At 42.0% G+C, this 16369-nt stretch overlaps 1 protein-coding gene across 5 annotated transcripts in view; it reads right to left on the bottom strand.

The window, feature by feature from the left end:
- The window catches only part of adamts9 (ADAM metallopeptidase with thrombospondin type 1 motif, 9), a 290215-nt gene that overhangs the window by 258234 nt on the left and 15612 nt on the right, over positions 1-16369 (bottom strand). For all 5 annotated transcript variants that reach the window (XM_069937131.1, XM_069937130.1, XM_069937132.1 and 2 more), the window contains exon 3: positions 14480-14645. In XM_069937131.1, coding sequence (XP_069793232.1) covers positions 14480-14645 — 166 coding nt within the window. The remainder of the gene's footprint in view (positions 1-14479; positions 14646-16369) is intronic.

Below are 16369 nucleotides of genomic sequence, written 5' to 3'. Positions count from 1 at the left end.
CACCATCACACTGAACACTGGAGTACCTCAGGACTGGGTGCTCAGCCCACTCCTGTTAACACTACTGACCCACGACTGCATCACCAGATCCAGCTCCAATAGAGTCATCAAGTTTGCAGATGACACAACAGTCGTCGGTCTCATCTCCATCAACGATGAGTCGTACTACAGAGAAGAGGTGGAAAATCTCATGATATGGTGCAAGAGTAACAACCTGAGTCTCAATGTTGACAAGTCGATGATCATGGACTATGATCACTTTCTACTACACATAAATGACTCTGCAGTCGAGAGAGTGGAGAACACCAAGTTCCTCAGAGTTCACATAACTAATGATCCATTGTGGACTGAGAAGACTAAAGTGAGCAAGGCTACCTTCCACTGAGAGCTTCCTGGCCAGCTGCATCCCAGTCTAGTATGGTTGCTGCAGAGAAATGGATCGGAGGTTAATTCACAGGATCATTTAGAGTGGTAGAGAGGATTATTGGAGTCTCCCTCCCCTCTGTTGATGTGATCTACCTGGATTGTTATCTGAAAAGGGTGCACAAAACCATCAAGGACCCCTTCCACCCTGTACAAAGCATTTTTTCAACTGCTGAGGAACAGCTTTTTCCTATGGTCAGTGAGAATGCTGAATGACCAAAGGAATGGCTCACACTATGAATACTTGTTCTACATATGTATTATTTGTCCCAGGGGTGTATCTACGGGAAACCATGCCTACGGCAAAGGGTGGCCAACCTTTTACATTCCATACATCAAAATAAATGGCGACAAGGCGGACTCACGGGAGTTGGCCTTCGTGGCTACCCTGTTGTATTTGGCTTCAGCCCTTTTATAAGTGGAGAGCTAATGGGAGAACGAAGTGGAGAAGGAGAGATTTGTGTTCTTTGTATGTTGGGGATAGCACTGGCCTGGGGGGGAGGCTGTGGCATTAGCTGGGGAAGGTGGTGGGTGGGAGGGGATTGGACTCTGTCTAGGCGAATCAGGCCTCTGTCTATGCTAATTGTGTCTCCTTCAATGCACCATTTCTAGTCATCGGAGGTAGTACAGGGACCCAAGGTGCCTAAGTGTTAACAGGAGCCCAAGGTGGTGAATGAGACCACCGGGAGCAGAAAATGTTCACATGCCATACCTGCCATACCCTAGATACGCCCCTGGTTTGTATGAGGGTTACGTCTGGTTGTGTGTCTGTATGTTTTGCACCGAGGTCTGGAGAATGCCGTTTTATCATGTTGCACTTTGGCAATCAGCTGATAATAAACTTGACTTTGTTTGAATTCAGTATCTTTGTCCCAAAAGCACCCACATGATTTTTTTCTCAAAAAAACAATGCTTGCTGCCACAGCAAAATATCCACTCACAAAGGCAGTCAGAAAAACAGCAATGAAACCAATAAACACATACAAGGCAAATTTACTGTTCTTTCTTCAATAACGTCGCGTACATGAGTAACTAGAGCATCATGTAGACTTTGACTAAGCCTCCTGGTCTTCAGGGTAGATGGTCTGTTTACTGTTAATAAATGTCCTTAACCTGGAACTTTGTTAGGGAGTTAGTCATAGACAATGATAGATTTTTCTGTGATGTATTAATTAACACATTATGCAAACTTAAGGATTTCTAATTTCTCTGGTGAGCAATCAAGTGTTCTGATCTTTGCCCACATGTCTCTCCACTAACCATATTCAAGTCGTATGTCTTTAGCCTCTTTCACACTTGCAAGTGGCCCCAGGAGTTAATGGCCAATTGGCCTTTAAAGAGTCTAGTGTGAAAGAAAAATTGTCTCAGTGCTGGTGTCAGACGGCACAATCTTATGTTGGGGATAGACTGCATCGACCCCAGTACAATCCCCAGTGTCTGCAGACGCCGGCATTGCAATCAGACAAGTGTAGAATGGGCAAATGCATTGTAGAATGAAATGACCCAAGTTTTTGTGTAAATGCAGGAACATGAAGGAAGAAAAGATTAAAAAGGTATAAACTTTGCCATGGGAAAGTCACGGGGGGAAGGGGGAGAGAGAGAGAGAGGAAATAAATAGCGATAAATAGCAATAGCAGACAATTTTTAAACAGTGTGGGAAAGTTGGTAGCGCTATAGTGCACAATTTATAAAGACCATGGGGAAAAGTGATGGTGGACCTGACTTGCCAGAATGCTATGTGGCAGAGAAACCCCTCCATGAGTGCTCCGTGCATGCAGCCATGCATACAACTCTTTCTCTGTCACACAAAATTCTGGGAGGGCAGATCCATCACTACCCCTCCCCCCCCCCCCCCCCCCACAATGGTATTTCTATATTGTGTGCGATAGAACTACCAACTTTCCCACACTGTTTAAAAACTCCACGCTATTGCTATTTATTGCTAGCACTTTTCCACGGTCCCTTATAAAGGTCTATTTAGGTCCGCACATCAACAACAGGGGCTGAAGGGCTCATACTGTGCTGTACATAAAGTTTAATTATGTTATAACTAGGCATGATTAATTTTATTTGAATACAGGATCATATTGCATTGATCAGGATTTAGGGCAGCTCCACCATTGTTCGATGCGTTATGATCTCACCGGTCGAAAGTAGAATAGTCCTAACCCCAGGGATAGCTCCTTGCAAGTGCAAAAACATTCACTGTCCCAGTTAGGAGTGGTCAAGTGTGAAAAGCCAAACTCCCAGTCCTATCCCAAGACACTGAATGGCCGATTTAGTGGGACACAAGTGTGAAAGCACCTATACAATCTGGGTACCACTCTTCCTTGAAAGTCTGCAAAATTAGCTCCATACTTACCTTTGAGAATGATAATTGTGAGGGGTTCCATAGTGTCAAGAGGCTGGACAGACAAGTTTGAAACAGCGTGTAACTGTGCAATAGAGTGCAGAAATGGCTTTACGTTGCTTGCAACTCCTAACACAAGGAGAAATTCCTTCTGAGACCCTTCAAAAAAAGTGGGTGTGGAGTCCTGTGCAGTGCTACTTTAACAAATTTTTTTTACAGGTAGAACAACTTCCAGGAAGTGCTTTATGGCACTGCTGAGTTTGAGAGTGATAGCTTAGTTGCTTTCCCTAGTCATTCCTCATTATATACATCATTAACTAAGAATGTGTTAGGCCTGTGAATTGTAACATTTTAGGTGCACAATGGACAAAAAAAAACGAGGTAAAGGAAGCTGATATGGCCAGAACAAAACATTTTTTGTTTATTTAGGCATACAGCATGGTAGCAGGCCATTTCAGCCCACGAGCCCAGTGGAAAGAAGCCACGCAGACACGGGGAAAACATACAAACTCCTTACAGAGAATGCGGGATTCGTACCCCGGACTGGACCCAATCGCTGGCGCTGTAAAAGCGTTGCGCTAACCGTGCCGCAAAATAGGTAACATTAAAGATCATTTGGAGAAATTATTCACTTTCAAGTTAAATTTGCTGTCTAACTGGTACCTCTTTTTGACTAATTGCTGTCAGTTATTCTAGCAATTTTATAGTTTGTTTATTTTCTCTGCATTGGCCCATGCAAATAAGTGGCTATATTACAAAATCAATGGTATTTATTTAATGTCAAAAATGTTTATGTGGTGGATCAAGATATCCTAACATTGCTTGCCCAGTGACCCAATGTTGACATTAACACTATAAGGAATCATCCAATCAGAGGAACTCTTCCACTGCTACTGATATTTACCATACCAAGAATGGCAGGGCTGCTGGAGCTGCTATAATACAGCACTGCTGCTGGTGTGGACCCAGGGAGAGCAGGGAGCAGAGACACCTTGCTCCTCCATGAGGTCCTACTGCCCAGATCTACTCCCATCAGCTCTGTACAGGCTTTAAACTGCCTGTTAAAGGAACCAACGGTATTTTATTTACAGTGATGAAACACAAAAGTTTGCAGATGCTGTGATTGCAGTAAAAACACCAAAATGTTGGAGGAACACAGCAACATTCATAGGAGGTAAAGATGCATTAATGACATTTCAGGCCTGAGTCCTTCCTCAAGGCATGAGCAAAAAAAGACAGACAGGTGTCTGTCTTAAAAGACTGGTGGATAGGGAAGAATGGCAGGGGGGAGGAGTACAGACAACAGACAAAAGGTGTTAATTGGATATGATGGTGGACAGGAGAGAGGAATGGTGAGAATTGATTGGGGAATGGGGTTGGATTTTGGCTCTCTGGAAGGAGAGAGAGAGGGAATAGGGAAGAGAGCGAGAGAGACAGAGGATGTTCCCTGAAGAACTAAACTGACTATCAGAAAATAATAGACAATAAATCAGAATTACCTGAAGTTCAAATTATTTTATAACTTTTTATGAATAAAATTAAATTTAGACACCCATAAATCAAAATGAATAATTATTTCCAAGTTGCATGAGTCAACATAATCTGCTTTGCCTGTCCATCTTCTTTCTTAGCCCAAATTGATTGTGAAACACAGGTGAAGTGAATTCATAACACATTTGACAAACTAACAGCTGATTAAAGTCCAAACAAATGGACAACTTATTTCAACTTCGGTTTCTTGTGTTATTTCTTAATTATTTCCTTTTTGAAGTGATTGGATTTATTGTGAAACTAACACCAGTGGGATGAATCTTAGCAAAAAGGAGAATCACAATTTACCTCTCCTCCAGAAATCTGTCTGCTCCCATCATGATCATTTTCAAATTCCTTCCTGATCACTATTGAGACTTTCACCACCAGCCAAAATTGCTAGCCCCTGAACATATTTGGAACTGCCTACCCAACCACCACTCTACCTTGCCCTCCCCCTCCCCACCTGCTTTTCAAACAATTATGAAACTGTCCCAGTGTTTTAAATGTCCCTCCCATCCCTGGCCTCAAACACCATTCTTAAATGATTCAATCTTCCTCATTATCTCTCTGCAGTGAACAGGAATTCACCATCTATGGGTAGATTAGACGACCGGCCCTCCTCTTGGCTCTGCCCCCATCGGTCCTGATATAAACCCTGTTTTCCTGCCTTACCTCCAATTTACCTGAAGACCATTGTAGATATTGGCCATTAATTGTAAGCGAATAAAAGCACGTTTGAGTAGACCTATATTACAATTTTATTGCTTAATTTTGGAAATGGAATGGAAGCCCTATTAAAGCCAGGCATGCTCCAGATCAACCCTCCATCCCCAGAGGCCCCAGAAGAATTTGCCTACTGCTTGGAGTGCTTCCAGTCTTACCTAACAGCCCGAAGAAGTCTTCCACTCCCACAGCCTCCGGAGATCGCCCCTCCTCTCCCGAGTCAGTCCCAAGGGATACGCAGACATCAGGGACTGTGCGATGTATGAGACGGCCATCAAAGGCCTGACGACCCACTACATGAGGCCTCAGAATGATGTGCTGGTGAGACACCAACTCTCTCAATGTCGGCAATGACTGGGTGAATCGCTGGACGACTATGTTCTGGAATTATGGACACTGACAAAAAAGTGCCACTACAAAGTGGTCTCAGCCCAGGTGAGAGAAGAAGAACAAGACCAGGATACACTCATGGCAGGAGTGAGATCGAGGTATGTGAGGCAGAGACTACTAGAGTTGGGGAAGAAGGACTTTGCCAGTACCCTCGATCTGGCAAAATCTCTCGAACAGGCCCAATTGGAAGTTTTATAAAATCTGCGACTGCTCGGCAGTACAACTTAAAGGTTTACCCAACGGACTATCGTATTTATCTAGTCTCGCAATTGTATTCAGCGACTATTCAGGTGTATTGTACTGTTCACTTAACTGTCAAGGGGAGGGGGAATTTTGTAAGTTCTGATTGTATGAATTGGAGGATTTGTGTGCTTATGTGTAGCTGGGCCTCGATTTCCTGTGTCACCTTAAAAGTGCAACCATGGAGTACTCAGGCCCAATGTCCCCCAATCACAGTTCAGAACCAAAATGGACTCTCTGGTAGAGATTGCACCTACTGCACACAAACTCAATGTATGCCTAAGTGGCATACCTGGATGGCAGAGAGGACACCATCTTAATCACAGATCTGGTACCTTCAGGAACTGAGATCCCAATGCCCACAATAGGCCTGGAACCCCCAAATACCCCGCGCAGGGTTCCGGATGACATGGTTCCAACCACGCAACCATCGGATCCTGAACCCACTCCCCCCCCCCACCCCGAGTCTCTCTTTGAGTCCCAGTATCCAAGACCTACAGGAGGCACAGGAAGTTCTGGAAGATCAAAATCCACCAGTTCTAAGGCACTCGACCAGAATAACCAAGCCCCCAGACAGACTCAACTTGTAAATAATTGTAAAAAGCTCATGTTGCTGAATGTGGTCTCTGTTTTCACCCGCAGGTTCAATTCTGAAAGAAGGGGTGAATGCAGTGAACTGGAATTCACTATCTATGGGTAGATTAGACGTCCGGCCCCGCCTCTTGGCTCCGCCCCCATCGGTCCAGATATAAACCCTGTTTTCCCACCTTACTTCCAATTTACCTGAAGACCATTGTAGATACCAGCCATTAATTGTAAGCTAATAAAAGTGTGTTTGTGCTGCACACAAGTCTCAGAGTACTATCAATCTCGTTACACTCTCCTTCTCCCTGACTTTTCTCTTAATTTTCTCAAGATTGAGGATGGTTGGCTTCAACTCCAATGCTGTGAGTTCTGAAATGGTTAATGAGGGCACTGTGTAAGGTGTAAAATCCTTCCACAGATGAGAGAGGAGGTGGCAAAATAGTGCTTCTATTCACCTGCTGCCTGAGATCTTGAAATGAGCGTCGCAGATGAAAATTCTTACCGCCTGTAAATCAGTCTGCTTTGTAGGACGATATACCACTTGAAAAAGAACCTCACAGTTAAAAATTGCTGAAACCCTATATTCCATGTTAACCAATTTTACAAAGACAACCCCTCCCCCACTGCAACATAGAAGATGGCTCTAGGCTAAAATTTAAGCAGTGAACAAGTTCATGAGAGAGTAGAGCAAGTGACAAAAAAGATGAATACCTATCACTTCCGAAGGAGGGTCAAATCACAATTTTTTTTCTTATTCAATGCTTCTATTTTGCACCTCACAAAACTAATTTTTGTGCACATTATGCAATAGTTGTAAGATGTACATAATGGATGCAAGAAGTACAAACATCTTCCAATCCTTCGCTCTCCTTTTTACTTTGATTGATCATTTAACAAGTTTACCATTGTTTTCTCCACACAAGTCAGTGATGTGGATAAGAAAGAACAGGTGTCCAAACACAAGTCTCCATCTGTACCACTTCTACTGGGATACCCTGTGGATAAGTAATCAAAGCAGCAATTTCCTTACATTAAAAAATACAAGTCATTCTCGGTCACCTTAAATGGTTGACACTAGACTGGAAAATTATTCCTAGAATTTTTAAAGAAAGGAGACAGGGTCTCAAGAAGGGCACGTTTGAGCATGCACAGAAGGAGCAGCCTTCTGTCAATCATTAAGCAGTTATTGTAATTGTTAGAACTGATGCACACTGAACAGCCAACAGAGTTTTCTCAGAAAGGCAATACGGCTGGGAAATCTCAATCCCAAGCAAACAGATGGAAAAATCTCTTAAAGATCTTTTTTTAAAAAAAAAGAACATAAAATGGTATTGTACTTTGTTGCATTTTGATGGTCTGGATCATGATGTAAATTGAATTGCAATCCGATATTTCTCAGTTCGCTGACTGAAAATATTTAATAGTGAATAAATTACTTTTGATTTCTTTCTCTTTGCTGTCGCTCAATCCACTGACTTCCTATTTTTCATGTTGTCGATTTTCATCCTTCTATACTACTTCCTCGATGATACATTCTGTACCTTTTCAACATTTACAGTTTTGTGAGGATAATACTGGATTTGTAAAGGTGCAATTGTGATTACAACTTTGCAGATCAAGTGCAATATGAGAAGGTGCATAATAAAATGACAATTTTACTGAATTAGAAATCTTTGTTGCATTGATAAAAATACCCAATTCAATATCCACCAATGGCAGCTGGGAATTCTAATCTCAATAATTAGATAAAAATTAAGCAAATAATAAGTTGGCATCTGTAGCTATAGCAAAAACAAATACAAGATTTTCATAACAACCCATTTAAATCAGTCATGGAATGATGTCAGCACTCTCTCCTGGTCTTGATATTATCAACCCGCAGTTATGTTGTTCACAGTTACGTTAGTTCTGTAATAGAAACATAGGAGCAGGAGTAGGTCATTCGGCCCTTCGAGCCTGCTCCGCCATTCAATGAGATCACGGCTGATCTTAAAGTTCAGTACCCTGTCCCTGCCTTATCTCTGTAACCCTTAAGTCCCTTATACTGAAGAAATATATCTAATTCCCTGTTCAATATATTCAATGAACCTGCCTCTACTGCTCTCTGTGGCAATGAATTCCACAGATTCACCACCCTCCTCATCTCGGTTCTAAATGATTTGCCTATTATCCTCGAACCACGGCCCCGGGTTCTGGACTCCCCCACCATCGGAAACATCCCTTCCTCATCCATTCTGTCCAGTCCTGCCAGTCTCTACGAGATCCCCTCTCAATCTTCTAAACTCCAGCGAGTACAATCCCAAATTGCCCAATCATTCCTCATAAGTTATTCCTGCCATTCCAGGTATCAGCCTGGTGAATCGCCTTTGCACTCCCTCCATTGCAAGAACATCCTTCCTCAGATAAGGTGACCAAAACTGCACACAATACTCCAGGTGTGGTCTCACCAAGGCCCTGTACAGCTGCAGTAAGGTATCCTTTTTCGTATACTCAAACCCTCTTGATACGAAGGCCAACATACCATTTGCCTTTTTAACCGCCTGCTGAACCTGCATGCTTGCCTTCAGTGACTGGTGCACAAGAACCCCTAGGTCTCTCTGCACTTCCCCATCTCCCAATAGATGCACAAACACTTGCTTATCAATTAAAACAATCCATCACTACTATCTCAATGACATATACAATGAGCAACAAATATTGGACCAAAGAATGAATGAATAATAAATATCCATGCAGTTTGGTGTTGCTCACAATAAAGTCAGAGGTCAGGAGAAATAAGTTCTGAAGTGGGAAGGTGCAGATCTCCACTAAAAGAATATTACAATAAAATCCTGACAGAAAATTGGAAAGCCTTTTTTGATATATTGATTCCTGGAAAGCAAAGAGTGCTTCCTTTATGCCCCACAGCTAAACAAACACAGATTCACAGCTGCATAAATAAATCCATTCACTGAACAATTGTCTTCAGATTCTCAGCTTTGAGGAAAATGGGCCCACAACTATGAACTTGCATTATGTTAAAATGTGTAAATAATGTTTTTTTTTAAAAAAGCAACATTTATGGAAAATATTTTTTGCTGTGAGTGCAATCACTTATTATAATGCAAATTGTATCAAAACTGCGCCCAATTTGTAAGTGTTTCCCCCCCCCACTCATCCTCCGCATAAACAATGCAGAGTTACTGCACAATGTCAATTTCAAATTAATGAACAAATCTGCGCATATGTACAAGATTTTTAAAAGTTATGTTGCTTCTTTAATTCGTAAACCCGATCCGGGCAGAGAGTTGGAGGCGGCGGCCCCAGTCCGGGCACAGGGAGAGCAGCAGCGGCCCCGGCCCCGGTCCGGGCTGAGGGTAGGCGGCGGCGGCCCCAATCCGGGCAGGAGCAAGGGGGAGACGGCGGCCCCGGCCTCGGTCGAGTGGGGCAGGTGGAGGCCCCGATCCGGGCAGAGAGTGGGAGGCGGCGGCCCCAGTACGGGCACAGGGAGAGCAGCAGTGGCCTCGGCCCCGGTCCGGGCAGTATGGACCGACCTAGGAGGGGAGGCAGGCCCCTCCAGCCCGGGTAAGAAACCTGCATAGGAGAAGGCCACTCCGATATAAAACCTACGACCCAAGGACCTCGCTGCCACGTCCCAGCTTGCTTGGCCACGGCACACGAACCATGGGTGTAAAGGGTGGGGCCAGTACTGCGCGCACTGCACTCCACCTAAAAGCTCCTTTGCGCAGGCCCGAGGACAGGTCCACGTCCTCCCCCTCCACGTCCTCCCCCCCCTCCACGTTCTCCCCCCCCTCCACGTTCTCCCCCCCCTCCACGTCCTCCCCCCCCTCCACGTCCTCCCCCCCCTCCACGTCCTCCCCCCCTCCACGTCCTCCCCCCCCTCCATGTCCTCCCCCCCCTCCACGTCCTCCCCCCCCTCCACGTCCTCCCCCCCCTCCACGTCCTCCCCCCCCTCCACGTCCTCCCCCCCTCCACGTCCTCCCCCCCCTCCACGTCCTCCCCCCCCATGTCCTCCCCCTCAAAAGATGCTCACAAACTCAAGCTAGCATGCTGGAACATCAGAACCATGCTAGACAAGGCTGACAGCCACCGACTTGAACGTCGGTCTGCCCTCATTGCACATGAACTCCTCAGACTTGAACGCCTCAAACCGTGCATCTTGGCGCCTCACAGTTTGGCGGGCAGCAACCTCCTTTGAAGAAGACCGCAGAGCCCACCTCACCGACAAAAGGCAAAGGAGGAAAAACCCAACACCCAACCCCAACCAACCAATTTTCCCCTGCAACCGCTGCAACCGTGTCTGCCTGTCCCGCATCGGACTTGTCAGCCACAAACGAGCCTGCAGCTGACGTGGACTTTTACCCCCTCCATAAATCTTCGTCCGCGAAGCCAAGCCAAAGAAGAGAAAAGACAAACTTAATGATTCTTGATCATTAAAGATGACAACAAAAATAATCAGTCAATAATATCTTAGGAATAAGGCGATTTTACTGGAAATGACTGAAAATTGTAATTTCTATTTTGTAATTAATTGCTCAATTTCACAATAAGTCAAAAAATCTTAATCCAATTTTTTCATGTAATTTTTTTACAAAACAAAAAAACTACCAAAATTATAGATCAGCAAACCCATTTGAATGAGTCTGCTTCTGATCCCTCACCTTCCAAACTCAATGAGTCCAAGTGCAAATAAGAGGCCACATGTACATGCATTTGACTATACACTTTCCCGTTCCTGCCACCTGTGCAACAATGTGAAGATCAGGAAGTCAGGTCTCTTCGCAGCAAAGTCTGCAATTATCTGTGGTTTTCTACTGAACTGCAGGCGAGTTATCAATGTTTTAACCCTAGGGGCAGCACAGATAGTGTTGCGGTTAGTGCAACCCTGATACAGCGCCTGTGACTAGGGTTCGAATCTGGTGCTGTCAATATGGAGTTTGTGCATTCTCCCCATGTCTGTGTGGATTGCCTCTGGGTGTCCTGGTTTTCTCCCACCATTAAAAACATAAGAGGAGTTGTAGGTCAATTGGGTGTAATTGGATGGCATGGGCTTGTGGGCCCCAAGGGCCGGTTACCATGCCCTATGTCTAAATTTAAATTTAATGTTTTTTTCAGTAACTATGAATAATGAAGTTAAAAGTTAATCAGCTGAAAATATGACATCATACTGCCAATATAGAATTTACATCTTTACTTATCAAAACAAACAAAATGTTTTAGAGTACAGCAAAACTGTCAATATTTATCCTTCTTTAGATATTAAAATGTAATTGATAAAGTGACAATAAGTTAATAATAAATCGTCAATGAATGAAACAAGAAAACAAAGCTGAACAGATACTACTAGCAAATAACTTCAATAGAAAAATAGAAGATATACCATGAACTGACAATTACAAATTCTCCAGTGTTCCCTGATCATAAAATTATGGTATGACACTGGAAATACCCACTCTCATCAAAAGTCTTAACCTGATATCCACACAGGCACAATTCTCAGTCCGCTGTACTTTCAGAGACACATACTAATGCAGCAAAAGACAGTAAGATTAAACAACTAACGATGAATTAAATAAAGGAAACCCAAAGATATTGACAAGCTAATGGAAAGCATAGTACAAGATCTTAAGACCATATGAGCAGAAGGCAGCCATTTGGCCCACCGAATCTACACCATTCCATCATGAGTTGATCCATTCTCCCATTCAGCCCCCCCCTCCCCTGTCATTCTCTGCCTTAAATACACCTAACAACTTGGCCTCCACAGCCACCTGAGGTTCACCACTCTTTGGCTAAAGAAACACATCTGCATATCTGTTTTAAATGGATGCCCATCAATCCTGAAGTTAGTTCTCTTGTCCCAGACTCCCCTACCATGGGTAACAACTTGGCCACATCTACTCAGTCCAGGCCTTACACCATTCAAAATGTTTCCATGGGGTCCCCCTCATTCTTCTGAACTCCAAGGAGTACAGCCCAAGCACTGTCAAATATTCCTCATATTTCCTTCATTGCAGGAATCATTCTTGTGAATCTTCTCTGAACCCTCTTCAATGCCAGCACATCCTTTCTTAAATGGAAGACCTAAACTGTACCCAAACTGTGCCTGATAAAGCCTCAACATCACATCTCTGCTCTTATATCCTCGTCCTCTAGATGCGAATGCCAACATTGCATTCATCTTCTTCACCACTGACTCAACCTTTTGTTACCCTGCACAAGGACACCCAAGTCCCTTTGCACCTCTGAATTTTGAACTTTCTCGCCAAATAAAAGTCTTTTTATTCCTTTTACCAAATGTGCATGAACATACATTTTACAATGTTGTATTTCATTTGCCATTTATTTCCCCATTCTCCTAATCTATCCAAATCTTTGCAGACTCTGTTTTCTCACCACTACCTGGTCCTCCACACCTTTGTATCATCTGCAAACTTAGCCACAATCCAAATAATTAACATACAACACAATAAGAAGGGGTCCCAACACTGAGCTCTGCGGAACACCTCTGCTAACCGGTAGACAACCAGAATAGGATTCCTTTATTCCTACTCTGTTTCCTGCCGATCAGCCAATGTTCTTCCAATGCTCGTATCTTTCCTGTAGTTCCATAGGCACTCATCTTGTTAAGCAGCTTTGTGTGTGGCACTTTGTTAAAGGCATCTCCTTTGTCTACCCTACTTGTGGTTTCCTTAAAATAAAAATTGCAGGTTTGTCAGGCAAGATTTCCCCTTTAGAAAACCATGCTGACTTTGGCCTATCTTGTCATGCACCTCCAGGTACTCCGTAATATCATATAGATTCTGAAGTACCATCAGTGGGGGAGTTACTGGCAACAATAGACTCCTTTAAAATGAAATTAGTGACTAGATTTGCCAAGAGAAAACCAAAAAACTGGTCTGAAAGGCCTGTATCTAAGCTGCCCAACTCAATTTCTTTATAAATTCTGAATGTAGGATTGACTTTGCTCAGTTTTTAGTTTGCTCTCCAAAAGTAAATCAGTCTGAATTTTATTCTACTTTTTAAGCCTATACCTAAATATATTGCACCTATATTTCCTTATTTACTCTTTTAAAGAATATATTAGATTGTTAGAGATAACATTGGATCATGCCTTTTCACATTCCTTCCAATTCATCTTTGACAATTAATTCATTGTTCAAATTTTTAGCCATTTCGGTATTCTTCATTGTATGAACTCTGCTCAGAATGCTAGCATTTCATCATGGGAGTAGAATGACACTCTAATAAGTGTTGGTCATGATCCAAAAGTTGTTGATCCTCCTTCTCAGGAGAATCATAATTAACTTCCCACAATTTCAACTTCAAGTTCCATGTCTCTATTGATGTTCACTCTGTGACAAACACTGATGTTAGGTTTACAATGTCAAATCCACAGCTTACATCATAATTATTGCAAAACGGATGTATTTATCACAACTTAATAGTCATGTGAATTCCTGCCAGTCAACAGTGTCTGTACATCAATGCAAGTGTATTTTACTACTCAAAGGTATAAAAAGTATGGAGCTATGACAGTAGATTTTACATCACTTAACCAGAACTTTTCCAGCAACTTTTGAGAAAAGTTCCATAACAAAAAATATATATTTTTTTAAATATACAGGTATTTGTTTTTAAACTTTGTGCTAATATAATCACCCAAATTTCAAGAAAGTTACCAGTCCTCACAAAACATTATTATGTTCTTTTGCCACGTTAACTTTTACCTCAAGCAAAGGTTTAATTTAAACTAAAATGTTGAGTTATTGTGGAAAAAGCAAAAAGAAAACTTATATTTGCATTAAATAGTTCACATTTTCAAAAATTATGACATTCATGATTTAAGGTAGAAAATAATCCTGTTCATTCTAATTAAATTATTTTTAAAAAACTTAAAATACCTTCTTCATTCAAGAATTGGAACTGTAGTTATACATTCCATTAACGAAATCCATCAAACTACATGGAGATTGCAATTATTTGTTACATGAATGATCTTCAGTATGGTTTCAAGTTGCAAATCTTATTTAAACTATATTATGTGAATGTAATTTCAATCCTAAAAAAAAAGTACTTTATTTTAAAATATCTTCTGTAACATTTCTCATTTTGCAAACACTTTCCACAATCAGCAGATGGACACAACCATTTTCTTTTTTGAATTCTCCTTCCTATTGTTTAGTGCAATGTACATGCTGTCTTCCCAATTTATGAAGAAGGTTCAAAACATACCTGAGTTGCCACAAATATCAGTGGCTTCCCTTGCTGCTTTAGTCTTCAGTGCATCTCGTTTGTACACAATATGAGGCTTATTGTGTTCTTCGTCATATTCTTCCCCATCAGGCAGAACAAGAGGTTCAACAAAATACTCCCCATCATGAGACCTGAAGGTGCCAAGCTATGAAGAAATTTATCAAGAAAATATTTAATAAGCCTGGTAAATCTACTGTGACATTGCTCACAGCAAGTCTAATGACATGCTGCTACAAGCATGGAAATATTATTCCATGTATTACACATGTATTAATCTGATGGAAAAATGATATCGGGTACTTTAGGACATAAAGCGACACCTTCTGTTCATTCCAAGTATTCAGGCAATTAATCCCCTCTCTCTTCTTCTGTACTCCTTCTGTTCTTCCCAACTTCTCCTTTTGTTCCCTTTTTTACCCACCCAGTCCTCTACCCATTCTTATTCCCCCTCCTTCTCTCCCCAAACTGATTTCCATTTGGTCCTTTTAATACCATCATTCTTATCCTCTTGTAAGATGCCTGCACTGGCAACCTTTGTCTTCTAATCACCCTCTCCACCCTCTCAACTTCTTTCTCTTGACCCTTTCATTTTTCTTAGCTCTCTCTCTCTCCCCCTTTCTCAGACATTTGCCTATTTATTGACCCTGTCCATCATTTTTCGCCTTCTGGTTTACCATTCCATATTAGACACTTGTCCCATCCTTTCTACCCTATCTTCTTTAGACTCAATTCTCCTACATTTCTTGGTGTTAATAAAGGGCTTTGGCTTAAAACACTGATGTTGCTTGGTATGCCAGATCCTCTAGTAGATTGCGTTTAGCAACTTTTTTTTTTAAAGGTAGTCAGCTGCCTGACTTGCCATTTTATTTGTAAAATCATGATTAGTAATTTGGAGGTAAAGGGTTTTTTTTTCTGGCAGAAATCAAAGCATACCCTTTAAGTGCAATTGGCTCTGTTATACAATGTACCCATGAAATTCACATTCTCTTGGTTAATTGAGAGGTAATGGGATTCATTCCATTCACTCAACAGGAAAATGGAGAGCCCAAGGGGAGCAGGAGCAGTGGCTGATTGGCAATGTCAGAAGTTCCAATTTTATGGAATCATGAAATGATATAGCACTCAAGCAGCTAATGTGACTGCTTTTCACCATTTCTTTGTTAGAGCTTTCCAACTGCTTGTGCTCTCCTATTTTTTCCTCAAGAGTCTATAATTCAATTCCCTTCAAGTTAACTGGTCAATAGCTTACCAAACTAACTTACCAATTAGTCTTTTTATCGGAAGTAAAACATAAAAATCTGTAGACACCGTGGTTGAAGTAAAAACACAAAGTTGGAGAAACTCAGCAGGTCAAGCAGTGTCCTTTATATAGGAAAGGGAAAAATACATAACCGACTTTTCTGGTTTTCAGCCCTATCAAGGTCGTTTTGTCAGTTTAGTTCGGTATTGTTTCCAGAATACTCAAGCTTAGTTGATGAACAAGTCAAAAGTCTCTAATTATCCAATTCTTTTGCCAATCAATCATGGTTAATCATTTTCTGCTGGTTGCAGAGAAACAAAATGGCTACAACATAGAAGGAGGCAATTGTTTCCATTTAATCAGTATCAGCTCTACAAATTCACTACTCTTTGGGAGAAGCAGTTCCTCCTCATGGAGGTCTTAAATTTACTCCTCCAAATCTTGAGGCTAGACTCACCTGTCAGTGGAATCAACCTGCCTGCTTCTATCTTACCTATTTATTTCATAATTTTATTTTTCTACAAGATCTCCCTTCATTCTTCTGAATTCCAAGAGTATGGTCCCAGGCTACTCAATCTCTCTTCATATTCTCTTCTCATTTCCATAATCAACCAGGTGCACATCATCTG

This window comes from Narcine bancroftii, chromosome 5 (genome assembly GCF_036971445.1).
Source record: "Narcine bancroftii isolate sNarBan1 chromosome 5, sNarBan1.hap1, whole genome shotgun sequence".
NCBI lineage: Eukaryota > Metazoa > Chordata > Chondrichthyes > Torpediniformes > Narcinidae > Narcine > Narcine bancroftii.
Note: the sequence above shows the minus strand (reverse complement) of the source record. Positions and strands in the feature narration are given on the sequence as shown.